Source organism: Gavia stellata, chromosome 11, assembly GCF_030936135.1.
Source record: "Gavia stellata isolate bGavSte3 chromosome 11, bGavSte3.hap2, whole genome shotgun sequence".
Taxonomy (NCBI): domain Eukaryota; kingdom Metazoa; phylum Chordata; class Aves; order Gaviiformes; family Gaviidae; genus Gavia; species Gavia stellata.
Genome location: NC_082604.1, coordinates 28773473 through 28801248, shown reverse-complemented (window position 1 = coordinate 28801248; position 27776 = coordinate 28773473). Strand labels below are relative to the sequence as shown.

Here is a 27776-nt window from a genome sequence, read left to right as displayed (position 1 = left end):
CACCTCCCTGGGCAGCCTCTGCCAGTGCTTCACCACTCTCTCAGGAAAGACATTTTTCCTAATATCCAGCCAGCTGTCAAGCAGCAGAGAGCATCGGCCCTGCAGAGGCAGCTGCCAGGCTGCTCACGGGCAGGGCTGGGGCAGCAGGACACTGCGCCCCACACCTACCTGCTCCTTGGGCTGCCCCAAACCTCCTCTATATCCTGCTTGGACCTCTCCTCACCGGGAGACCTTGCCTTTGTTCTCACCAAGATGTTCTCCCTGGCTTGAGGCGCAGTGTTGAGAGCCTCTTTCTACCACCCCGGCTCCTCTGCCCAGCACAGAGGAGACAGGACAGAGTGGGGACAACCTGCGGAGAAGATCCAGTGGTGAGGTTTCACAGGGCATGTAACCTGTGCCCAGGTGACAGCGTTGTGCAAGCCTGGCACTGATGTCAGGAGCCTCACAGACTGATATGGCTCAAAGGTGATCGCAGAAACCAAATTGAGTCACCGGAGCACTAGTAACTACTTACACACTTCAATCAGGGCAGATCTTCCATAATACAGAATTATTCATGCTTTCTATCTTTATAGAAAGCAAAGCAAGGAGAGGAGAGGAGAGCAGTCATTCATCGTTGGGAAGTTCACCTCTGCCACCCTTTGCATGTTGCTTTTATCAACATTTTTGAGTATCTAGTGAAAGGTCTCCCGGGTGCCACCAAAAAAGCCCACTGCAAACAAATGAAAAGCATGCCATCTCCGCAAACACGCAGCGCCCGTGGCGGCAGAGCGGTCTGGAATGCAGTCTGCTGCTAAGTCGGCGGCTTGCACTTCTTAGAAAAATAAGACATACAACACGGGACAAAATGCCAGTTACTTGACACTTACAAGAGAGAGATTGGAGGTTATTCAATGCAGGCTTGCCCAGGCTGCCTGCGTAACACTTGGCAGCTAAGTGCACCCACACAAACCAACAGATTATAAAATATAAGAAGAAAATGTTCTGCAAATAATTTCTCTGTAAACTTTACTGTAGTCTGTAATTTCCAACAATATATTAAATACAATACGTCCAGTTGGTTCCTTGCTTAATCTCGGTCTTGGTATAAAACAATAATGACAAAAGGCAAAATAAGTTCAGTTCCTTTTAAGCAGCAGAACACAGCAGAAAAGGGGCCTCGGAGACACTCACATGGGAAGAGCTGGTTCAACACACTAAAATACAGAATCCGAATTAAATCCTTGAGTCCTGATCCCAGCTGGACTCATTTGAGGATTAGCTAGTTATAAGCGGTAAAGCTTCTAGGAGATGTTGACTCTTAAGTACTAAATGCAGAATTAAATGTGGTCAGCTGCAGAGGTAGATTTTGCGGGGGTGATGTAAGTAAACAAGGAGAGAACAACAAACTTCATTTGGCTCACAATCTTCAACGTGATTTTGGCTTTCCCCCCCCAGAAATAAGATTTACAAAGCCAAATCAAATCTGGTTTTGATTCTTACAAGATAAATTGCATTTTAAATTAATATAAAGCTCAAGATCAACAGAAACAGCAGGTAGAGTGTCTTCCTGTGCTGCGCCCACAGCGACCAGACACCCATCACCCAGCCAACACACACTCAAAACTAAGTGCCAAAGGAGAAAGGATTGGCCTTATTGCAAGAAGTAGAATAACACTTGCATGACATCCATCCGTGCCAGCGAACGGGAGTGAGAAGGGGCTGCCCTCAACCCTCTGGTCCTGCCCTGCGTGTCTTCTCCCTGCCTCCCACCAGGTTCCCCAGCTCCACAATACCCCTTTAAATTAGTGCAACTGTCTCATCTAAGAGTATTACCGAGACGATTCTGAATCATTAAAATGGGCGTGCAAAGGAAAAATTCCCCTTTAACTTCCCTGCATTTCTCACGTGTCTTGTTTGACCTTCAGCGATCGCTTCCAAACTCCGCTGTTCCACGGTCCTGTCTAATCTCATGGGGGGTGGGGGTGTTACTTTTCCTGTATAATTCTGTTTTTTAGTGTGCTTACATCGAAGAGCAGTCCACCAAATGGTGTTTGAGGTTCTTCTGTCTCCTCAAAGCAACATATTGGTGTCTTTGCAGTTTGGTCATGGGAGGAAATATGTGATTGTATGTATGGTGATTGGGGATGGCATCCATACACCTGCACGCAGGTACATAGAAAGGTTTTCTCTATGCCTAGAAAGAAAGAGTAAAGATTTATAATGTTGATGCTGGTGGGTATAGTGGTGTTGGGTTGATGGTTGGACCTGTTAATCTTACAGGTCTTTTCCAACCTTAATGATTCTGTGATTCTGTAACAGGGCATAAGGCACCCTGATGCCCTACGATGGGTTTGCCTGACATGCCTACACCGGGGTAGGTGATGTGCTTGAAGTTGCACCACCGGTCCTTCGTCATCGAGCAGAGCTGTTGCCTGAATGTCCCGACAGCTGCCGGCAAGCTGCGGTACAGGGTGCAGAGCCTAACCCCCCAACAACACCCGCTCCCGAGATTTAAGGGACTAACTTTGGTTAGGGGCCAAAAGAAACTATTTTCTCAGGAGAGAAAAGTCTCCCTGGAGATTCTCCGATGATCGCTATCATTGATGAGAGCATCTAAACAAGTAAATAGAACAACTGTCATCTTAAAGGCAGAAGATGAATATAAGGAGGATTTTCCCCCGGACAGCAAAACAATGCCACTTTTCTCCCCTCCTCCCTCCAAAACCGGCCTCCAGCGGAATCAAAGGAAGGACAACCAAAAGGTCTGATTCAGAAAGGCAAAACCTAGAGGGAAACGTGTAGCCTTTATGCAGACAAACTCCAGTTGACTTAGTGCAAGTTTTGCCTCAAGGATCACTGAAAGGACACAGAAACTGCAGGATTCAGCTCTTTGTTGAAATAAATTATCCAGGTTACTGCATGGCAGGCATCAGTGCCACACTTCAGCAAATAGTTAGGATTTATTACATACCATTCATTTTCTGCTATATAATCAAGTTTTGTCATAGCCATAAAAATATGAATTATTTACCAGAAACTTTGAATTCAGAAGAACATTATTTTTGCCCTTACAGAACCGTGATTTGAGGTGGAAGGAAAATGTGCATTAACAGTGGTGAAAGACACATAAGCTCATACCTGGGAATGAAAATAAAATCTCATTAAAAATCATGATGTGTCATAAATAAGTCTAACCAGCTTGGTGTCCTCAGGACACCCAAGGTCTTGAGCAATCAGGTAGCTTAAAAGCTCGTGGTGGTAATCTCCTCCAGGTGGTATTTTTAGGAGCTGGGGATAGCAGCAGGGTAAGATGGGTCTAAGGCTTTTCCCAGTCCCAGCGGGACAGGGCTAACATTGGGTCGTCATGGGCAGCATCCCTCGCTGCTGGAGACGCAGGGATCTCCGGGCTGCTCATCGGACCTGGTATTTTGGGGAGGGCAGAGTGCTCTGGGACCCGAGAGCTGTCTGACGGTCTCTGTACACACAATGTGTTTGAGTCTGTTTGTGGCACCTGGACTAGGAGAGCATCACTCCCGCATCCAGACGGCACAGTTATGACTAAAGCAAAAACTTCAGTGCAAATTCATTATGCTGCCGTGAAACTCCCATAAATTTTTAGGAGTTTGTCAGTGTAAATCCTTTCTAGGCCTAATGTTCCCATTGGGTCAGATCCCAAACACTGTGAAGATGTTCCTGTGATGAGGCTTGAGCCCAGCATCACCGCTGAGCATTTTCATTATAAAGACAGTTGTCAGAAGTATCCAATTAGCTACGGCTACAAAGTCAAAATATCTGGATTACGCTATACGAGGAAGTTCGTATTTCACTGCACGATTACAACATTCCTGAAGGCTATATGCATGTAAAATATGATATCATACCAAGAGCGCGCAAAATATTTTTTTTCTTTTCTCTGCCTTTCATTTCATGTATAGGTACACCACCACCTAACTTAGCTAAGCCCCTGGAATAACGACAATTATGTGCTTCTACCAAATAGGAGTCTTAGCCATTCTGTAAAAAGACAATTCATATAAACAGAACATACATGTGCACAGACCAGATACACAATAAATAATAATGATAATTTATATGTTTATCTATCTTTACAGTTATGAAAATTTAAGTATTTATCTTTTTCATGCTCATTAATCTCTTCTGGAAAGTTTCTTTCTTCCCCACTAGCCTAAACCCCATCTCTGAGACCCCCTCAGAGACCCTTTACTACGTGACTCTTCCTCAGTTAGAAGATGGAAAGGAAGTCTCAGCCACTAAAACAGCACATCTGATGTTTGCGGCACTTGCTCTCCTAGCCATACTGGTGTTACAGTCTAGACCTATCGTGGTCTTATGACCAGGAATATGTTCTGGTAGGGCAGCCTGGTTACTCGTAAAGAAAGGAATACTTAGATGTATTACTTTATACAAGATCTAGAAAGAAAACCCCCAAACAACCTAGCCCCAAAACCAACCAACCAACTTCTTTTGTTTTCAAGCTTACCTCATCGATACGTCCAACAGCTCCAAAGATCTTTGCTGTTTGCCCAATCAAACTTGGAAAACTCTCACCAATTTCTTTCAGCTTCGGAAGAAAAGGCGCTAAGGCTGTTGGTTCATAGCGGGATATTTCTATAAGTATGTTTAGAATAATGTCACTATGGTTAGGGTCTCTCAGGTGTTCAAATAGAAATGGAATACAGTCTTTCAGCGCCTATTAAAAAAATCAGACAGAAACAAATTGTGAATATATTTTTTAATTGTGAATACATATAACAAAAAAAGAGGTACTGTACATGGGAGTGATAAAAATAAAACACTAGACTTTGATTTAGTAAAATAGTTTTCCACCCTTGCTGACCTTTGCACATAGCTATGGCTGAGGTCAATCCAAGTTCAGCTCAACATATGGAATAAGGGTAAGCTGTAGCCTTGAAATATTGCAGTTATGCATATATAAGTAAGGAAATGCCCAATTGTTAAAAAAGACAAAACAACCCCTCACCAAATATTTCCCTTGCTCTGGGCCAGCCCTATACTTTTTTGATTAAAACAACATAGGACTTAGCCTTCCCCAATGATAGAGTAAATTAAAGTACTAGTAGAAATTCTTGGTTTCCACCGGAAACTAAATAACGTGACAAGGTTAATAGCTGGAACAGAGGAAAAAATAAGATCCTCACTGCACACAAAAAATGCTGTAGGAAAGTTGTCGTTTCTTGTAACAACACAATTTTCAAAAGGCTGAGGGTGTAGTCCTTAAAATCATCTTACAAACAGGATACAGTGGATACAACTATCTACTGAACGATTATTTTCTATATAAACACACATGTATGCTAATGCATCTCTGATTCCATGAAACTGTTGCATCTGTGTAAAAGACATTTCAACACAGAAATGGGGCATGAAGGGACCCGTTCTGCTGTTATTTTTTTGAGGATTATCAGTTTTAGCAAATCAATACCTATCGCTGTAGCAAAATACTGCAGGCTGGTGGCTGAATACATTGTTAGTATTAATAAATGATAATAATAGTAATAACGATAATACAAAACAACTTCAGACATGCCGGCTCCAGCATGGAGCCCCGCAGTAGCCAGCAGTGCAGCCCGGCCCCCTCCAGATGACAAGTCCCTTGCTTCCAAACGGAGCTCTGTTTCATGTGGGGCTGCGTATTATGATGAAGTTTCCTTGGCTACCTGGGGGAAGATACTAACTACTGTTGATTCTTCTTTTCCAAAGATGTTATGAATTCCATAAATTCACAAAGCAGATAGTTTTGTGCCTTGTTCTAATGCGCTGGGTGCTGTCAATGACGTGCAATTTCCAAAACATGATATATTTTGCCTTAGTTAATTAACCTCCAGCTCACTCCTAATCAATTCCTAAGTAATTTTGATTTTCCTTGATATGCAATTTAATACAGTTCATATATTCTAACAGAAACATAGTTATGAGAATTCATACTCAGCTTGACAGAGGAAAAGCCAAAAAAGTTCAAAACAGTTCTGGTTTAACACAAGCCTTTTGGTCCAGCAAAGTCATTGTTGTGTTCTCTTTATGATTAGATGGAGAATTTAGAATGGAAATAAAGAATTCACGGGGAATTAGCTAGGAAAGCGCTGTCATGCCTGTTATGGGACTCCTCACTGTTTGGAGACCAGCTAGCAGACAGACCTTTGCCAAATCATCTGAAACAAATAAACTCCTCCAAAAGGAGGTGCAGCATTTAGCAGTAAGACCTTCCAAACACCGTTTTACCCCCGGTTCTTTTTTCCTAGCCACGATTTGGAGGAGCCTGAGGAGATGGTGTTGTTCGGCTGGATCCAGCTGAGCCATCAGTGCCACCAGCTCCCGCAGATGGAGGTTTATCGGCTGCGGTTGCTTCTCGTACAGAGCAGGCAGGACACGCAGCAGCATCGCGTTCCCTGAGAACAGAGCAAGTGAGAGGCCAATGACTTACGGTATGTCCACACCCTACAGCTGGAGAGAAAATCTACACACACCTGGAGACACCAACTTTTAAGAATCATCAGGGAGGCATAAAACACATGGTAGAAAAATATATACGGGGCCAAGACGACAAATAAACAACCTAAATAGAATGAATCGTTGCAGGTATAACAACGTAGGTGTAAAAAAACCCCAGAAAATCCTATTAATTATAATTTTCGTTCTCAAGTACCATATCATGAGAAGGCTGCCTAATGAGCTTTCAGATTTGGATGGTACTCTGTTGAGTCCTAGACCAAACTAAGTGTGATTTAAATTAAGAAAAAAAAAAAAAAAAGAAGGAAAAAAGGCTAGAAAGCACATAAAAGCTATATTTCTCCTTTGTTGAGATTCAGACTTTCAAATTAAATAAGCAGCATATGGAAAGAATAGTTGGGTACTAAGAGAACTAAATATGCATGACAGTAAATTTGAACATAAATAGTTAAGGATGCCATTTCCAGGAATAGAAAGGAGCCAGAGAGAGTCAACTGCAGACAGACAAAGATATGCAAAACCCTCTCTCACACATTTTCTTAAGATGTCTGTGCATAATTCAATTTGAAGCCCAGGCTCATACCAAAATATATAACTTCACATTGCTGTACATGCCGGCCTCAATATATTTAAGTTTCACTTGAACAACATATGGAAAACATCTGCCTATTGCAATGTAGTATGTCTCCTCTTTGCAAACCCTTGAAAGTGCTTAAGGTCTCTTTGGATTTGGTTTCCAATAGGAACTAGCACTCTGGCCTGCTGCTTTTTCTCCCATTTAAATCTGAGCCTTGCAATTTTGGAAGATAAGCAGGTCACTTTGTGCATGGTAGAAAAAGGATATATGGGTCAGACTGGACCACATCGTGCTCTTGCAGAAATCGCACCCCAAGATACTGTTAGGTCTTACAACATCACCTCTGAGCCAAGTAACTAACATATAATTCATTGCAGGTTCGGACAACTTTAGTTGAATGGCTTGTAACGATCCCTAAGGGGTCCTTATGCTTCGGGGGAGTGCCTCCACGCTATTCAGCCAGCCACGCTTCTGCAGCCTATCCTGAAGAATTTATTCTGCTTGAAGAATCGCTGGCTTCTCCTTGAAGGCAGCTCTGAGCCCTCCATGCAACCACTGCAGTGCTAAAGGCAAGGTTCAGACCCCACCTCTAGCCCCATGGACATGGCAAATTTCTGTCTTGTTTCATTCTATATATAAAGCACAAAGGCCACTTGCAAAGGCAAGATATTGGCTGATGGATTACCCTAAACAGATTAGCAAGCTGTTCAGTTCTGGCCATTTTCTAGCCACATTCTTTGTGCAAATCTCTTCCTGATGTTACAAAGCGAGTCTGTAAAAAAAAGTGTCCCTTTTTTTATGAGTGTCACTAACATACCGTGGGATTCCTGCAAAGCACCAATTCACCCCAAGTTAGAACTAAAATGGTGAGAGGATGTATTTACTTGGACGTTTGTAGACTCACATCTGAGTTTGAAATTGAACAATTTTGTACCCGAATACACTAAAAATTATTTTCTTCTCTGGATAATTTAGTGCTTACAGGAATAAGTCCCTTCTTCGCACTAGCACTCATTTAGTTTCCACTGGAAGTTTTCTGCCCATGCGGAGCAGAGCCCTTAAGCTCCAGTTGAATTTCAGCAAGGGTAAAAATTGCAAAAGATGAAATTCCCATGCTCCTGGCAAAATTCATCTCAGCTGTAAAAGGGTAGAGGGACGGAATTCAGCAGAGATGAACCAAAACGAGCAACTTTAAACAAGGAAAGACAGTCACTGATCTGAGACACGCTATTGCCTAAACTGGGATGTCACAGGTAGGAAGGTATCTGGAAAGTAAGACTAATTATTCAACCTGAGAGAACAAGCGTTTAAAGTATTGGATGTATTAGAGGGGTGATGCAATTTGACATGACGCAACATGATGGATTGCAGCCACGAAGCTTCTCTGAACAAAAATACTTAGTACAAATGCAAATTTGGGCAATATCCTCCAGTTATCACACAGCAAACATACTGGGTTTATATTCACTAACCAAGATAAATGAAAAGCAAAGGCAAATTAGAAGGAATGCCATCACTTCGGAGTGATATTTAAATGTCAGTGAGGTCACAGAATTGCTTTTAATTGAATAACCTGTCCGTACAAACTTGTAAACAATCCAAGCAGACACCAGTTTCTGTCTGTTCTTCGTATAACTTGAGAGGTCATGAAGCACAACCCAATTCACTATTTTCTTGTATTTTCACGTTTTGAGTTAGCTCCGAGTACCTCTTGCCATTTGTTTGTCGCACCTTTTCAGTTTCTAAGGGATTGACGCACATGCAGCTCACCAACCTTTTGATTCTCAGAGCTCAGGCCGTCAGAGGCGATATTGTGCCTGTTCCCAAGTAATTCACTTTTTTCCATCTCGCTTCATCTGTCTCAGTCTAAACTAAGAGCCTGAAAAGTACGTTTGTTGTCTGAGAATGGAAAAACCTTATACTCAGCTCCTTAATTACCTTCTTTCCCTCTTCCTTCCCCTACCACCCTTACCCCCAATACTTTCCAGATTAGATTTTCTCAGACTTTCCAAGCAGACCACACACTGGGAATTATGCAATTCAGGCAGAAACGAACGTACCGTTGGGGACACTCGATGGCTTTGCACCGCTGGCTGCAAGTCAGGCAGGGAAGAGGCACGTACAGCAGCAGCAACCACAACTGCGTGCTGCGATGGTGCCAGCCTGCCCCGGCCGCCCCAGGACCATGCCCTGGGCACACTCTGGCCGTGCTCCCTGCTCGCATGAATTTCAAAGGTTGCCTTGTGCTCAGTCTCTTCTCTGCTCAACCCAACAGCATAGAGAGCTTGCTAAAAAACCAAAAAAAAATAACATGGACAGAAGCTATAAAGTAGTGTTTCGATATTCACTCCAAACTGAGTATTCAAAGATAAAAGCCCATGCACCAAGACTGATTTATTTCCACGCATGACTCAACTAAGGTACATTCCTCCACGAAAACATTCACCTCTACTTCACCAAACTTTTGAGGATTCTAATATATTGCTTCAACGTTACTATTTGTTATTTGCATTATTGCAAATTATATGCATTATTTGCATTTGCAGGAGAACAGCTGGAGGCCCCACAGCGGCAGGAACCCCATATTTACACAGGGCGAAACAGCAAGACAGTTTGGCACGTAGGAATAGCGCGGTGCCGTGGCCAGCAGCCCAACGCACAGGTAGCCCAGGTTTGCACAAGCAAGGCTGGCTACTGGGAGGTGTGTGGTGCAGCAGCACCAGGCTCTCAGCAGCCTCCTGCGGCCCCCGGAGCAGCGGGCTGCCCTGGGAGCACGGAGCAAGCCTGGAGGAGCCAGGGAGCAGGCAGCGGGCTGGGGAGCAGGCAGCTCCAGCCTTCCCTGCCTCCCCAGCAAAAAGCAACAACCGCAAAGTGCCTCCGGGTCCCCGCTGCTGGAGGGGGCAAGGGCTGAGGCCACACACACCATCACTGCCGCCTCGTGCAGCCACACCTCCCACTCGTGGCCTGGGTGTCGGAGGCGGAATGAGCAAGAACAGAAGCACGGGGCCCCCTTTACACACTCCTGTGTACAGCGATAAGGGGCTAAACCAGACACTCAAATGGAAAGGGAACACAGATTGCAAGTTAGATGCAATTATGTGGGGGGTTTTTTGCTGTTCTCTGAATATTTCATAGCCAATATGTAACTTGTACCAAATTACCCCTAATCTCACCTAAGCAATGCATCTCTGAAATAATTAATGGCTTATTGAACTGATAAGCTTTCCACAATTTAAAACAGATTAACACCAATAACAGTAATACTTAGCACTAGATTAATGTCTAATCCAGGAGTGCCTTGTTTTGTTTTTTTCAGAGTTAACAGAAACAACTCTAATCATGCAACTGCTAATCTACGTGCTCCCAAAACAAGATACTAGCAGTAACGAATTATCCACATAGTTATGTTGTTGTTATTGGTAATTAGGGCTAGAAAAACAAAACTCTAACAAGCTGTCTTTATGAGTTCTCCTTTATTGCTTAAAGCAGTAAACTGTTAGTATGTAATAGAAGCTTTTATACATGACTATCAAAAAAGCTACAATATTTAGGTTAAACCATACATGTGTATCCAAACCAACTCAGGTATGTTTATTTTTCTGCCACTCCCCTCTAGAGCCCTGGCACATACCAACTACAAAATGAGTTTGCAGAGAACACTTTCCTTTCCACAAATAACACAAAATAACATAACCAATGAAGCCAGAGCTTGTCGGCAGCAAACTCCAAGTGATTTCATCCCCTGCGCTCACCCTTGCATTGCTGCACGCTACAGCAATCTGCTCTCGGAGGGGAAGCGGCAGCTCGCAAGAGCAGCTTTCCCGGTTTCTTCCCCTCCGTGAGTCAGTACATCCCCCCCAGTGCAAACCTGGAAGGCTGGAATTGAGCAAGCTGCACGCCCCCTTCTCCTCTCGGCCAAAACCAACAGTCAGGAGTGCTCTTATTACAGCCCTGGCACTAGCATTGCTCATTCATTCAAGCTGAGGCTCTCGGAGCATTTATTAGGGGCTCGCTGCGTCTCACTCGCAGTCTTGTCTCTGCTGAAGTCTGACTTGGACTTTAGCTCCAGACAGCCCAGCTATCTTCAGGAAGCAGCTAGAGAATGCTGCCCCAAGAAATACTTTCTCTGCTTACACTGTTGTGTGTTTTCAGGGCTTCTGTTTCTGTTCTGGATGAAGACGATGACTACGATCTCATGTATGTGAATCTGCATAATGAAATCGAAGGTCCAGTTCTTGGTACTGAGGAAAGTAAGTAGATTTACACTAAATTTGTGTTAAGTGCAGTTAAGTGCTTTGTTGCCTAGCTCTCGTAACAGTTATTATTACAAACATAATATTATTTTTTTCAGAGGAATAAGCATGTGCTTGTACCAGTAGATTATTATGGACAGCAAATGCTAAAGCACTTGGATGGTGTACCTTGGAATTTGCTTAATACTCTATTTTTCAGTTTTCCTGCAAAAGACTGCCAATGACACGTAGTTTTAGAATTGCTATAATACACATTACTTCACTTTTCTGTTTTGAGATAGAGGGAAACACATTGACAGTCTGGAGCATGTAAGCCTTACACAGAGCCAGATTTTGTCAAATACTGCTTCTGTTTAAAAATGTAAGTACAAAGGAATAGCAACATCTGTATCTTCCATTCCAGCTGTTTCGTGCGACTGCCAGCGAGAACACACTGAGTGGGACAAGCTCTTCATCATGCTTGAGAACTCACAGATGAAAGAGAACATGATGCTGCAGGCAATGGATGAGATCCTGAAGGTGGACCTGCAGACCCTGAAAGCAGAGCTGAGCCAGCTCACCACCAACCTCGCGGGCACCTTCGCTGCCGCGGTCGAGAAAGTCACCTCCAACATGGTGTCACAGGTAGAGCAGGCACTCGTGAGGAACAGCGACCAAGCTGAAGAAGCCAAGAGGCTTCACGTGTCTGAGCAAGGAAACATTCTCGAGCACGTTCTGCTGCTGAGCCACAACGTGTCCAGCAGGCTCGGCCGGCTGGAGAGCGCTTGGCTGAGGAGGTCTGAGGCAGAGGCTCAGGAGACGGCTTTTCAACAGGATAAATTCAGTCCCACCAGAGGAGACAATCTCATTTTGAACTCTCTGTGGAAAGAGCTACAGCAAACCAGAGCCGAACTGAAGGCATCGCAGAAATGGGCAGCTCAGCACTTACTGCCGGCAGGTAAGTCCACGTGCGCTATGCTTTACCAGAGAGCTCTTTGGTGGACCTGTCCAAACAGACATCCTGTAAACACCCCTCTTAAGCACCTTCCTCTGCATATGACCCCAAATCAATCTTACAAACAGCACAGCAGCTTTGAGCCATCTGCGCATACGGGAGGAAAACCATTAACTGTTCTCAAAAAAGAGGCATGGAGCTTTTCAAATGTGGGATCAAAGAAGGGTTTAATCAAAGTCCTTACACGGGGCAAAGCCAGCTAGGATCCCACCTCCTGCGGGCTCTCCCAGATCAAGACAGTTGCCAGAGAGCAGCAAATGTATTTTAAACATACAAATTATGTTCTCTCACCTTTTATTTTCCGCAGCTGATAACTCCTACGCATACACACTAGTCACTGAGCTCTCCTGTTCTCTTCGTGCATGTACCCACTCCTTCCTCTTCCTAAACTAAATTTTGTCTACTCACCAACTCCAACTGCCCAAGAGCAGAGCTAGATCCAAGGACACGCTGCTGATGTCAACCAGCTAAGCATGCTTCCTGCAGCAGGGAGGGTACATTCACTGCATGCAACTGTCAGGACAGAATATTTCCTCAAGCATGGAAAAATTAATAACGCTGTGGTATTGTTGGTTTGCTCCCCCCCCCCCCCCCCCTCCTTCCAAACTGTTTGCATTGGTCAGCAAGCAAGGTGGTCATAAAAAGATGAGCTCATATCTCAAATTTCACATTAGTTTTTCTGCACACTGTAACATGACACCCAAAAAGCAGCTACAGCAACTTGGGTATGGCAGAGCAGACCCCCATCTGTTTAAAGTGTGGGTGCAAAATTGCTACATGCACAATATAACTACATTGAATATAACTGTCTACCAGATAGCTATCACTGTGTGTCTTCTGGCATGTCTTTGAGGACCGTATTTTCCACAAGTGTAAATTACCGCAGCTTAAAAACCCCACAGAAATCCACACTCGCAGAATCCTGCGGGTGCGTGCGAGTAGGAAGGTAGGGATGCAGTTACAGCAGCCTCGCCAGCGACCCTTAGCAGCACCGCCAGCATGAGCTCTTACACAGGTGAGCAAGAGGGAGCGCGTCTTGTAACTGCTCAAGCGAAGGCAACAACTTAGACAAGCCTATTACAATACAAACACAATATAACAATAGTTGACATCAAAGCGGTTTACAATCTAACATGAATCTACCCTTTCATGTAGGGCACGGATTCAGCTTCATAAGTAAATTGCTTTTAATCCTTTGTTTATCGCAACGCTTTAGTAATCTTTGTGTACTGGGAGTAGATCTTACAGCATATTCCTTTTTTCCCCCAAATACATGAATCTTGCCTTCCAGAAAGCATGATCTCATTCTTTATCTCTCTCCCGTAACACGGCCAGCCTCGCAGTCAGTTACTCTGCACTAGGTGAAAGTAAAAAAAAAAAAACAAACCTCAGTCAGTATTAAGGATGTCAGTCTCATTAGTGGAAATAGAGATTATATCCACTGGTCCCTACACGGTTTTATATTAAACATTCTTATTTCTTTTAATTTAAAAGATACATTTTAAGTACTTCCAGAGTGTCTCTGGAAAATTTTTTTCAAGGGAATTTTTAGCAACTGACTTTAATTTCTCACATCTTGAATTACTGCCAGCCATACTCTTGAGGGATTTTCTAATCACACTTTTTTGTTCTTCAGTGAGGCTGGTTTTAATTTTGTTTAGGCCTTGATAATAAAGCCTGAAAGCTTGCTAATTAAAAGCTTTTTCACAATAGTGTTCCTAAGTAGCATTTTAAGGAGTATCCCCAACAGTTGCTCACTGCTCCTGCCCCTCCTCAAAAGGGCCAATGAAGAAATGTAAAATCTGCTCAAAGCTGAAAGGAAGCAACCTATGAAATAACACAGCAGCACAATCCTGGAGGACACAAAGAGTCCTTCATTCACTGAACCAGAAATTTCCACGCACATTTTGGACATTTTAGGTCCTCTAGCTTGTTTAAACAGGAAACGAACCAGCTTAATTGTAGAAGGGGGCTGCTTTTTCCCCCTATGTTCCTGAGAATATTAAGTTATATACAAGTAGGGAACAGTCGGTAGAATACCAAAAATGGCTTGGGTTTAGTGATCATCAGTTACTTTTCTAAGTTTCATAAGTTTCTGTTAGTGCTTTTAACTAATCTAATTTCTGTTATCAACATATTGATTTATTAAGAGAAGAGAGATGAACTGTTTTAAGAATATCAGTCGCCTTATACATTTCCCATGCTTAACCAGTGCACATGAAAGTTACGGACCAACAGCCCTAAAGGCAGGGTCAGGAAAGGGAGTCATCACGATAAACAAATAAACACATCTCAGCATGCTTCTGCCAATGCTCCCTGTGCCTGCTTTTCAGTGGCCCCTGTCCCCTTGTCCTCCGCTGCCCAGTTATCCATGGGACAACTGTGGGACACTGCGTAACAGCTTGTGACACAGCTACCCAGCGGCTCCATTTCCCCAGCCCCAGCTGCAGTCTCACACTGCTATCCCAGGAACAACACAGTATCTAAACCTGCCCTTTGATAGATCACTGAACCCATCCCCTCACCCTAACGTTGCTGTTTTCATCGCTCCATACTGAAAAAGAACATGGAGGCTAAAACAAGACCTAAACGAAACAGAGAGAGGACCACCCAACATAATTACCTAATGTAAAGTGCTAATTTCTCTAGGTGACACAGCAAAGGCGAAGCTCTCTTAGGAGGCACGTCAGAGCAGAAGGCAGCTGCCTGCACAGACCCTCGGGGAAGCCCAACTTCCCAAGGCAAGCACCAGGGCAGACAGGCAGCATTAATCCTAAATGTCACTTTGCATGGCACAGGACTATAGAATACACTATTTTTGCAGTAAGGGAAGAGCCAAGCCTTGTTCCTGCAGCCTGATTAGCCCCTAGACCCATTGCCGTAGCATTCAGCAAATTCATCCATCAGATCTGACAGCTTCTTCAAAGCATCCTACCTCCCTCTGGATGAACTCAGCCGTCAGCTCCCTTTGAGAAGCCCAGGAGTGAGCATATGTCAAGGGTGCTAACTGTGCATGCACAAATAGACTAGTTTTTATTTACCTAATAATCTTTCTAACTTTTTCAGGGTGTGAAACAGCAATTCTATTCCCCATGCGTTCAAAAAAGATATTTGGGAGCGTTCACCCAACTGCTGGAATGACCCTTCACTCCTTTACTGCTTGTATCTGGATCAAGGTAACTGAAGCTTTGGACAAAACCATTGTCTTCTCCTATGGAACCAAGTTAAATCCATATGAAATCCAGCTTTATCTCAGCCAGGAGTCTGCAGTACTTGTTGTTGGTGGTGACCAGCACAAGTTAGCTGTCAAGAATGTAGTTGTTCCTGGGAAGTGGATCCATCTCTGCGGCTCCTGGAGCTCGGAGAATGGATCTGCATCCCTGTGGGTGAAGGGAGAGCTTGCAGCCGCCGCCTTGGACATTGCCAATGCTCACACTGTTCCAGACGGAGGGATTTTGCAGATCGGTCAAGAAAAGAACGGCTGCTGCATTGGAGGTGGATTTGATGAAGCTTTAGCCTTCTCCGGGAAATTAACTGGCTTTAACATGTGGGACAGAGTGCTCAGTGCCAAAGAGATAGCAGCGCAGAGCGGAGAAGATGCATGCAGTATCAGGGGCAACATCATCGGGTGGGGAGTCACAGAAGTTCTGCCATACGGAGGAGCCCAATACGTTTCTTAAATTCTGGCAAGGCAGTTTCTGAAGCAGAGAACGTCTTTCATGAGGAGCTGAACGCCAATACGTACAAGTAAACAGAGCCATAGGAGCCCACGTCTCTTGTATTCCCAAGGAAGATTAGCATTGCAAGTTTACAAAATGAGGTACTGTGGAGACGGGATTTGATCTCTGCCTCCTGTTTTGGCAAAACACTGAAAAAACCCACATCAAGGCATGACATTGGAAGAGCTGTTCCTGAGGTCAGATGGCCACTGCCTCTCTAGCATAGTGTTTTCTGATGTATAGAAGTGCCACTGTGGACATTCCGGAGCCGAACGGTGCTCCTGGCATCCCTGCTGAAGCAAACACATCGGGTATCTGGCTGACCAGTCTCTGCATAACAGACATAAGGCTGCGCATCTTCCCGGCTCCTCTGGTCATTGGTTTTTATAGTGCTAATGTGATTGTACAGAGGAACCACGTAAGTCAAGAACTGTGTTGTTTATTAATCGTTGTTAGTAATTTGTAGACTATAAGAAAACTAGCTCCTTGTTTAAAGCATTATTTATGCCATGGGTTGACCTAACATATAAAAGTAATATTCCCCATCATAATCTGATGTTACATTTTGAGAAAATGCAGCTGTATTATATTGTAAATTGACTTTGTAATAATTTTATTGAAATTATTTTTGTAAAGTTGTTCTGTAAATAAAGATACTTTACTAAACTAAAACTTTCCATGCTTCTCATGAACTGAAACTCTGAAAGTATGTACCAGTTGGGAATTTTTCCATGATTTGAACCAGTTTTAGCTGCTAATAGAAAAACAACATAAATATCAACATCTCATACAGAGATCCTCAGAGGACCGAAATCCAAGCATTAGCCAGAGATTGCTTTAAAGGCACATCATGGTAACTATCCCCCTTGTGAATGCTGCCACATGCAAGGATCTGCCACTCTAGGAGTTCTCCCACATGGACACGGTTGCTTGTACAGAAGAGATGTTTTGGCATACTGACACACGTGCGTTGACCTGAGGCTGTGCTAGAACGGCACTTGGGGGCTGAAGGAAGGATTGGTTTTGAGATATCCCCAAATAAAAATCAATCGGTATCCCACGCATAATGCTGGTCATCTCAGAAGGACATACTCAGTTGTAAGGTACATTTAGGTATCCAAAGTAACCAACTTGTTTGTGCTAACAGGAGGTTTGTACAAGGCAGAATTGATGAATAGTCGGCGGCAGCGGCTTTCTTCTCTCACTTTCACAAGTTTCTCTAAAATCCACTAAAAACATAGGGCTGGATGCAGTGCATAAGAAGCAGATGCAGACAGCCAAGACACTGGTGGTGATTCATGTGTAGAAAAATGAGCTGAAGTAGACAATGATGAATCATTATTCACTAGATATGTAACTATTCATGACAAGAACGATTCTTCACTACCTCTTGAAGCCTCTGAACAAGTTATTGCGGACAATGTCTTACTCAAAGCAATTCTTGTTTCCACTGGAAGCAGCACACCTTTCGGCTCTATTCACATGTTTGTCTTTCTCATTCTCTACAGATGTCCTAAGACTGCACTTTGAAAAGTTTCTTGATATGTTGCTGCTATACTTATTCCTGAACATGACGCAGCTACCAGATCCTCCCTTCCACAATACAAAAGTAGTAAGAAAAAGCTATGACAAGGTAATTTCCACATTACTATGCCATTCAAGGGGGTTGTGCTTCATAGCTAAAGTTATATGATCTGCTCCAAAGTTTTGGCAACATTGTTTATTTAAGGTAAAAATAACAGCTCCGAATTTCTCCTATTGACCTGCAATAAAAGTGTATCTAAATTATAAATGCTTAGTAGTAAGCATGACAAAAATCCCTCACTAAATAATATCTGCAAATAACCTTAACTACAGAACAATGAAAGATTACCTCCGTTCATCTGCTGCCAGCTAGAAAACAGATCTTCAGAGTTAAGAAAAACACTTGAGGTCTCAACATTGTGCAAGGGCAAAACCGCTCTCAAATCCTCTTTCCGTACAGTGCCCTCTATTAAATGAAAACAAATGTCCATGAAACGCAGCAGAAAAAGGAAAATCCTCAAAAAGATTACCAGAAGTCCCTCCTGGCTCCTTTTCTGTACTGTACCTCATACCTGAAATGCTTTGTCTTGGAAGTAGCCTTTTCCTAAATCTGTTCTGGTTTGGCAGGTGACCAAATGCAAAGCCAGTCCTTTCATTCTCACTGACTCAGCTGGAAAACTCTCCTAACTCTCTTCCAACTGCTTTGCTCTTCCTTTATCACCTCCGTGGACTAGCAAAGCTTTCCCACAGTCTAGTCCCCTTCTGCCCAGCACCACAAGTCACCTCCATCAGCACGCTTCTCTCTTTCCTTCCTAGCTTAACTATATTTTTCCTTGTCAACAGTTACTTTGCCTGTTTGGAAAACACCAAGTAAATAGTACTTTGGGGGAGTTTGGGCTCCAAATATGGAAAAGCCACTGTGACCCTGCTCTCGCACTGCAAATGTAGAAACGAAGGAGCAAGCACAAGACATGCATGCCTGAAGTATGTTGCTGCGCCCAGTTCTGCTCTCTAACAAGCCTCTGCAGAATGCAACACCCATATCCCTTGCCTGAGCTCCTCTGGAAGGTGGAGCAGCCATGGGACTCAAATTACAGCAACGACTGCAGGGTAGTTTTGCTGCTGTCCCCTAGAAACAGGAATAAATCTGCCTGATCCCTTATGCTGATGGAAGGTGTCAGCACAGGGCCCGTCAGCTTGGTAGGCACAGTACAGACATTTGCGTGTTTAGAAGCTGAGTTCACACTAACTGGAACAGAGTAGTTAAAGTCTTTCTAAAGAGCTCTTTTTTAGCTAATAAGATAAGAAACTGATTATGCAGCCAAACAGTTGCCCCAAGTAATCAAAAAAATCCAGTTAGCTCTCAGACGCCTGCAGGCAACGGGCCAAAGTCTACTATCAGTCTCACTGGTGCCATTAGGCTGAGCCCTGTCTGTGCAGCACCAGAACAAGGCCCTTTGTCTCTGCACGGCTTTGTAAATCCATCCTTAGCAGCTTATCCTCTTGCTTCCCTTCTCCCTTCAGCAAACGCTCAGTCTTTAAGTGCAATTCGTAGCCTGCTGCAAACCAACCTTTTCATGCCTGAAATACAAATTACGTACAGTGCAATGAAGCCAGTATGCAAAACAGAGCACTCTGATTAATCAGAGTGCCCTCTTCCAGTCTGGAATTTCCAACTCTGATGTCCACAGCAACATCTGCTGGTAGAATAACATAAATACACAAAACCAAGCAGGAACCGTCACGATGAAACCTTCAGTTGTGGGTGTTAAACACTTTTCCTAAACCTATGACTATACCCTAAACCCTGTTTCATTTTATTTCTTTCCGTTAATAGCATTGAGTTACAAGTGGTAATGCACAATGTTAACGTATAAATACTAATGTCACAAGTCTTAAAAGAATTATCCAAGTGGCTTCGTAAGTTGTTAGCAATATTCTGTTCTTGGAGTCTACTCAGTTAGTATTATCATATAGCTCATACATATTTATCACACATTGTCCTTAAAACAAAGCAGACAGAAATATGCAGACCCATACCATAATGTCTTAACGACAAAATTACTTTCCAGCTTAGCTATCCCTCCATAAAATGCCTGAAAATAACTACACTCCATTTATATTATTTAATAAATACAGAATGCACACATTTAATTTGAGGGCTTAACATCTTCATAGCAATGTTCTTGGAATAATTAGACAGCTATTGCTACTTATTGCTGTTACCCGTACTTGAAGAAAAGCAAACAGTGATTTTACTACTGCAGTAGCACTGTATGGCAACAAATACTGTGAACTTTACTACTTCAACTAAATTGGGCTTCCTTGTGTAGGGGTATGAATATTCTTGGCTTTTTAAACCACAAAAGTAAAGCGTACAGAGTTTAGCAATAATATTCTATATAAAGCTAATAATGTAGACAAAATTAAAGAACCACTACAAAGCTTTTATATCTTACATCTGACTATTTTGCCACCAAATGGGATTCATTTCATCCCCATTTTTATTTTGGAGTATTGCCAATGACACTAATAGGAAGGCTAAGAGCCCAGTAACTAGTGTCTCGTATCATGGCTTATAATTTGAAGTCCATTAGTATAGCGTACTAACAAGCAGAGATGTATTTCCTGCCCCATGGGTCATCCAATCTATAATGAAACTTCCATAGTCAACAAGGTTCAGTAAATTCACGTGTTCATGAAAGGTCTTCCTTGATACAGTCTGTTATTAGATTGTGTCTAACATGTTTTATCACATGTTTATAGATACATCCATATGTATGCTTTATAGATACATGCCTCATACATGTTTTTACTTACAATGTGTTTGTATATATGCTTAATACAGCCTAACTAGTCTAATGGTGGTCATGCTGCAGGACTAAATCCAAAAATCTCAGTGTGTTCCTACCTTGAAGGACACTTTTGACAATGGTCTCTGTGTGATCAGCCAGCAGATCCGCTTTAGCAATTGCAGCCAAGGATAGATAACTTGACATGTTTCTGCACAGTTCCTTATTGCCCCTCCGAAGAAATTTCACCGCCACTGGGATGGCTAAGGCCATTACTGGAGGTCGATTGTAATTCTGTAATAACATGGAAAAATCACCGAAAAATAAGCAGCTGAAAAAAATGATTGAAATAAAGTCTCGTGCTGATCAGAGTAGAAAAACAAAAATTAAAACAACAGGGGAAAAAAAAGAAAAAAAACATCTCAAGAAAGGTTATGTTTTGGTAACACCACTGAAGGCAGACTTCAAAGAAAGAGCAAGTAAGGAAATTTACAAGTACTGCGCCAGGAGATGCTAATAACTCACCTATTTTTGTCTTCTGCAAGAGGAGAAAACACGGTATTAAGCGCACTAGTTAAACGTTAACTGCTGTAATGTTTCTAACAAGACATTTTGTGTTTGCTGCTCTCAGAGAAGACAACAGAAGCTGTACCCATCATCCACACAGAGCAGGTAATTTTCATCCCAAAGCGTAGGAAACACCTCAGAGCAGTCACTCATGCTATTGACTGGTAAATATTGCTCCCTGCAGTAAAAGACACATTGCTGCCTGTTGTTCCTGCGTCACAGTGACCTGCCCCACTCTGAAGTCCAGTCCCAAGCAGGGCAGCCCAATGTGCAGGCACAGAGTCAAGGCTCAGGGCAGCTTGATTTCAAGCATGGGCCAATCTTCCCCAGCACAAGTCACAGCTTCCCTCATCTAAACCGAAGTGTGTTACTGCTCCGAGTTTTGGCCTATCTTTGTGCTGGCAGAGACCACGTGAAGAAAGGACTCCTCTATTCCCAGAGCAGGAGCTCACACTAAGCCACTGGGACTAAATCAAAGGCAAACTGGTCAAATGAGGAAGAGTATGCATGAGTAAGTGTACTGGGAGACTTCCTCACAGGGTAATAGCTTTAGTACTGACCATCAATTTTACTCTAATAATAATTTAGATTTCCTTTCTTAAACTCCAGTCAATTCCTCAGAACATCGGGGTCAACTTCAATTTTTCAAGACAGCTAACTTCTGTCTTCAAAATGGCACGAAGCTTCGGTGATCTGACTATGAACTTTTTGACATTAAGGTCAGAAAAGGTTTTCTGCAACTATTTGTATACATGAAATTGTGTGCACAGACTATAGACATCTATTGTCCATTAAGTTCCCATAAATAACTACCCTTGAAACTAGTAGGATATGTTTATGTGTAACTGAGGACCTACATCCTTTCTGGAGCCTCCTTAATCAATGCTTTTCTCTCATCTTCACTCAGTTTTGAACATCTCTTTGAAACTGGAGCACATCGCTGTTTTTGAAAATAATCCTGCAATATGATTATATTTAATTAGCATCTGAAATAACAGGCAACCACTGGAACCCAGATGTTTCAGAAAGCAACAAAACAGCGCAAATAAAAGCAGTCCAGGCTTAACACATGCTCATTCTGGAGCAGCGCTGAAAAAAATAAATTTAGACCTGAGAAAACCCAAATCTGTTGTTCCATATAGCCTGCTACATTGCCTCCTAGGCCAGCTCTGCCTCCATCAGCGGTAACTGCCTTTGCCATTAGCCTCACGGAGAGCAAGACCGACCCTAAATTAAGGCTGCGTTGTGCTACTCAACCAATGCAAAAGAGCCAAGCTTAACCAGTTATGAGGATTTTTCCTTGCAACAGAGACCTGCCAAGCAGTGGAGTGCTGCAGCCGCGCTGGCACAGTCCCTTTCTGTCAGCCCCTAAGGAAGAAGGGGCTGCAGAAACTCCTAGGTGTCAAGCTAGCTCATCGTGGCAACTGCCATATGACCAAAAACCGCATCTTTAATGAGAAAAGCCCTTCAAGTGAATAGGGCTTTATGCAGCAGCATGTTTAAATCAACGTAATGCCTCATTATATTTGGCTGAGAGGCACTACTGAGTAGGAGCCAAATTCTGCCTCCAAGTTATATTCCAGGACTCCACGCAGAAAGAACGGGAAGATAAGGTTTGGCACTCTGACTATGATTTAAAAGATCTAAGAAAATTCCAAAGAACAATTTTATTTTTTTCCTACAATAAAGATAAAATGCTTAGTTAAGAAAAGGTTTGAATTCAGATGGAAGGAGAAGGGTTTCATTTGTTCCATTATAAATATCAGGGCATGAATGCACACTTATGAAAATGTGAAGGTGACAATGAAAAACAGATTTCAATAATACGATATAGTGAAGTTTGCAAACCTAGGAGACCTCCCTGCTGCTAATATCAACAGAAACATGCTGTGAGATTCAACCCAGCTGTCAGATATTCATTACTACTTCAACTATCCTTCACGTATTGTATAAAACCTCATTTTATGCCTTCTTTCTTTTTTCATGCAAAGGAACTTGCTAATAATAGCTCTGTTTCAGGGAGCAGTAAGTGTACTTTCATAACTTTCTCATTTCATTTCAATGAACTCCTTTCTTGAAGTAATCTGCAACACAGAGCAATCCCTAAAACATTTGGATATGAGCTAGTTTGATTTAGGCACACAGTTGCCAAAAGCACAAACTGAAAGCTTAGACAAGTCATTGCATACTTTAGTATTCTCATGAAATATGATTTCTAAAGTACCCCAAAGACAAAATATGATTTTACAATGTACAGTTTCTCGTCTGGGAAGCTTAAGCTGTGCTGCTACCGGTATCCAAATCCGGTTACTGTCTCACCTCCAGGGACACAAGACAGAAAGGGAGATTAGGCAACGCCTCCAGGAACACGTTGCCTGTCAGAAAGCGTAGTCCCTACCGAAGCCAGTCACTCACAGAGAAAGGCAGAGAGGACACAACCCCCTGATATACCACTGACCTTCACAAGATGTGCTACTGTGCCCTGTGCTGGGGTGCAGCTTCTGGATCAGGGCTCAGGGATGCCTGCGCAGTGCAGAAGAAATCTTGCTAAGCCTCATCCACAGTCTTGACCAAATGTCTGGCTAGAATAAACCTCCGTGTTTCCCAAACCAAAAATCAACTTGTGCTTCGGAAAAGGATTTTTTTCCTTCTTTTAATATTTTGCTATCATACACTTTTTTGTGCGTCTTCCGAGTGACAGACCAGGGGTAAACAGAACTGACCATTGTAAAGTAAAATTTCACTGAAGTAAATTCATCATTGATGTTATTTTTTCTGAAACTCTGTTTCTTTTGGACTTTAAACATTTTCAGCCAAACTAGATGAGGAATCTCAGTAAGTCTATGGAACGATATATCCTACAAGGGGCTAAGCAGTACCCTTCATGGGACAGTGACATACTTGTGTTGCTATCGCTTGAATTTTTATAACGAAAGAACAAAAAAAACCCACATCTGATTTAAGAGGCAGAGGTAAAGAAAGCAACTATGCAACAGCAGATGTACTGCAAACATCACCACAGAGCACTCTGTATAGAAGGGCACTTCACAGCAACTGTTTCTCCATCTGACATGGAGCTGGTCCCCAAGAATTGTACCCACAGCTGAAACTCTGTAAACAACCCTGATTTCTGCTTCCAGTTAGATAACCGTGCACATAGGTTTCTCTATGGGTCTCTCCAGCGTATTATATTGCTTTCCCAACAAGGAATGATATTGCTTGCAGTCCCAGCTAAAAAAAAAAAACAAAAACACACCACCAAAAAAACCAAAAAACCCACAAACAAACAAAACAAAAAAACCCCCAAACTCACCCTGATTTAATATCAGATTCCCCCTTCCCCCTTTTAAATGGCTTTTCACCCTCAGCTTACTTTCTTAGAAAGCCTTGGAATAGCCCATTCCTATCCCCAAAAGTCCGCTATATACTAAGATGTCTTCTTTTTAGTCTGCATTCACAGGGAGCGATAGTTCATAGACTGCTGAGTTCAGATAGGACCCAATTTCAGCTGTTCTTCTAGCAAACGTTTTTGGGACCTAGATACTTTTTCAGTCTTCTTGTTGCCGCCTCTAACATTTAGTAAAATATTCTAAGAAATTATTCCAACACTCCTGGCCAGCGCATAACTTCTTGCTAGTCCTCTATTTGGAGTAGTAGCAATCAGATTTTAGTTCAGATGTCAGTTTTCTGTGTTGTATCTGGACTCAGCTTTTACAATCAAAATGTTAAGGGAGACCCTCCTTACTGACAGCATGTCTAATGACCTGAATTTCATGTCATTAAACTCTCTTTGGCATTTTGCTGCCTTCCAGAACGATTTGAAAGAATAACCTCTTCCCTGATATTAAATGCTTTCAAGTGAATCTTTCTGTAACCACAGAAAATGGTAGTCCTACATCTCCCACTTTAATACTTACATGAAATGCAAATACTTAGAATTAATGGAGCTTTAAGGTAATGAAATCTGGCACTAAACAGTCAGGACACTTCTAAAGATAAGGAAGCTGCCAAAACTTTTGATTCACTGCAACAGATGCCATATGCATGTAACAATATACATTAACAATTGGGGTCATATTCCTGGTTTTCAGCAAATGTAATCACTCCCACGGACCCTCAGGAAACAAAGTACAACTGCATTGTAAAAGATAAAACTGAATAGACAACTAATGCGTTACACTCCCTTGTTTTCAGCTCAGTCTTACCTGCAAGATACAGCTCATGATATCAGATGCAATTTTTGCATGTGGTGTGTCCTCATCTCTTCCAGAGGGTTTCAGGTTGTGTTCTAGACATGACTCCCAGAGAGCCACGAGGGCTTTCCCGTGCTTTTCTATGGACGCCGTCTCCCTGATGGCAGTGGTGATGCGAGTGATGCAGATTTCCACCACAGCCTGGTCATTGTCATTGGTCTGGTAGTCCTGGTTCAAATAAAAAGACATTTGCCAAATTTGCCAATGAATACCCATCCTTTTCAAACACCACACAAAGTTAGCCTGAAGACATGAAGTTTTTGTAACTGTCCAACGTCCCTTTTCTCACTCCCACCTTTAAAATGAACACTTAGTGCGATTAAACACAGAAATTAGTCATCCCATAGACAATTCACTGTTTTAGGTCTTAATTCTCATTATTGTAAAGGTACGGATTATGTGATCAAATGTTTTTTAATAGTCTGTCTTGAAGCATGGCCTTCTTGACCAGGGATTGCAGCCGCGCACCTTAGAACCATTCGCACAGGTCTCTTTTCCCCGTAACTGTCCTAAAGCTGAAACTGGAATTGTTATATACACAATATATATAGCCAAATGCAGGGTCCCAAATATTTCACATCATGTTGAGTCCCTGATGTAAGCACAGTTATTTTCAATTAGTATCAGTGTAACATGAATAAAAGTTAATTAAATAGGCTTTATCACAAAATCCTGTAATCCCCCATAATTACTGACACAGATGCCACATAGATATGAAGTGGCAGTGCTTTGCCGTAACTTAAATACTCAGAATACACAATCACCATCCCTCAGTCTAACCTATGCCGTTCCACCCTAAAAAGTAAAAGACAGACTGAAGTATTAATCAAAAGCCATTGTTTTTGCTAGGTAAAGCATGGCCATTTTTAAAGGGCTGGAGCCAAGTTCAGCACTAGCTTGCAGAAGTGCAGCTCCAGAGTTAGCCCTGGGGGCTCTGCGCTGCAGTGGGGTATGACAGCATATCCCAGGCAGAAGCCACAACATTTGCGTCCGTCTCAAAGCAATTCTCCGCCTTTATTCACAGCTAGCCCTCTACAAGCTCTGCTTGGCGTGACAGAAAAATCCACGCACTTTATGTTTTTCCTTTTGTATAAGATTACCTATCAATAAAGAGGTGAACAAGTTAACAGCCGCTGGCTGGGGTGGCACAGGAGCAAACCCCTGGCAAGAGTCGTGGTCACTGACTGTGCGGGGACACGGAGAGCAGAGCAGTCCTGACTGCACTGCTGTGAAACTCCTCACATTTGGTGGAAAAATATATGCACCCCTCTGTCAAATCCAGCCTGCCAGGGCAGCGCCGGAGCCACTCCCTGATCTCCAGAGCCCTCTGGTGGGACACGCCACTCGGCAGAGGTAGGCAGGGGATGGCTCTGCAGGATGCTTTAGCTGCGTGATGCAGGCTGCTGTGTTTGTAAAAACATTTTGTAGAGAATTCGGGCATTTCCCCTCAAAAAGTGTATTAGGGGGAATTGACGTAAAATTCCTGATAATCTGCAGTCAGGTGAGTCGAAGTACATCACAAACAGCAGAAGCAATGGCCAAAATAACCTGGTTAATGTTCCGAAAGACTGCGCAGATGGAATTGCTGTCAAAGAAACGACCAAAGAGAAGAGCCAGTGTACAGTGGCTGTCCTGACGGACCAGTCAGTTCTTGTTGTATCCGCCAATGCCATGATCAATGCTCTGAGAGCCAGAGGTTTGCGCATTGCCAAAACTGATTTCTAAAATCACATGCTATGTGAAGTGCCAGAGAAGTGCGGTTGTGAGAACACATACATGTTGCTAACTGAATATCCTAAGGCTCAAAAAAAGATTTTCCCTTCCCTTCCCTTCAGCAGACTGGAAGCAGGAAGGATAGGGAGCTTTTTTTTTTTGGACAGCACTTTTAAAGAGTTTACCAAAATCCGTGAGCCTACCATCACTCAGAACACTTTCTGCTGCAGACAGAATACACACTATACATACAGTGTACCTGTAACCTCCTGTTAATCTTTAATATGCCTTAAATAACTATTTAATAAAAATTACAGTAAAGATGAACTTGAAATATCTTTAAAGGAAATCCAGCTAATGGGAACTGGATTTGGTTACCACATTTTTAAATCTTACATTTTGCTTGGCATTCCTGAGTTTTTTAGAAACTTAAATTGTGTATGTCCCTGTCTTTAATATTTTATTTATACAATACACTTAATCTCAAGAAAAATTATTAAGGACAACGTTTCACTTACCGCAGATGAACTAATTATTTTTATTTGTTCAAGAGCTTCTGAGAGGCTTCCTTCGATTTCAGCATCCTCTAAGGAGAAAAGATCCCCTGCACGTGAAAGGTCCTTTTGTGCCAAAACCAGCCTGAACAGATGATGCATGGCTGCGTTTGCTGCCGCTCAGCCAGACCTCTGCGTGCACCATGCGTGTGAACGACTCAGATGAGGACGGAATAGAAACAATCCTATGGACTAGCTATCAATTTAGCATGAAGAATAAGTCTGGGGCACATTTCAATAATTCCTTGGCCCCAATCTAAAAGAAAAAAAAAAAGGAAAAATTAGCAAATGCATTGACTGTCATATTCCAGTTTAGCAAAGATTTTTAAATGGTGTCTGTGAGCAGCATACAGGATCCC

The 27776-nt window shown here is 42.7% G+C and overlaps 2 protein-coding genes across 3 annotated transcripts in view; one reads left to right on the top strand and one right to left on the bottom strand.

Annotated features, from left to right (window-relative positions):
* Window positions 1–27519, bottom strand: part of VEPH1 (ventricular zone expressed PH domain containing 1) — an 82003-nt gene extending 54484 nt beyond the window's left edge. For both annotated transcript variants that reach the window (XM_059822891.1, XM_059822892.1), the window contains exons 1-5: window positions 27382–27519; window positions 25103–25318; window positions 20450–20624; window positions 6244–6410; window positions 4484–4693 (exon numbers count right to left, since the gene is read on the bottom strand). In XM_059822891.1, coding sequence (XP_059678874.1) covers window positions 4484–4693; window positions 6244–6410; window positions 20450–20624; window positions 25103–25318; window positions 27382–27519 — 906 coding nt within the window. The remainder of the gene's footprint in view (window positions 1–4483; window positions 4694–6243; window positions 6411–20449; window positions 20625–25102; window positions 25319–27381) is intronic.
* Window positions 11151–15975, top strand: PTX3 (pentraxin 3). Its single transcript, XM_009812653.2, has 3 exons — window positions 11151–11298; window positions 11705–12238; window positions 15362–15975. The coding sequence occupies exons 1-3, from the start codon at window positions 11151–11153 to the stop codon at window positions 15973–15975; spliced, it is 1296 nt and encodes a 431-aa protein (XP_009810955.2).
* Window positions 27520–27776: the final 257 nt, after the last annotated feature.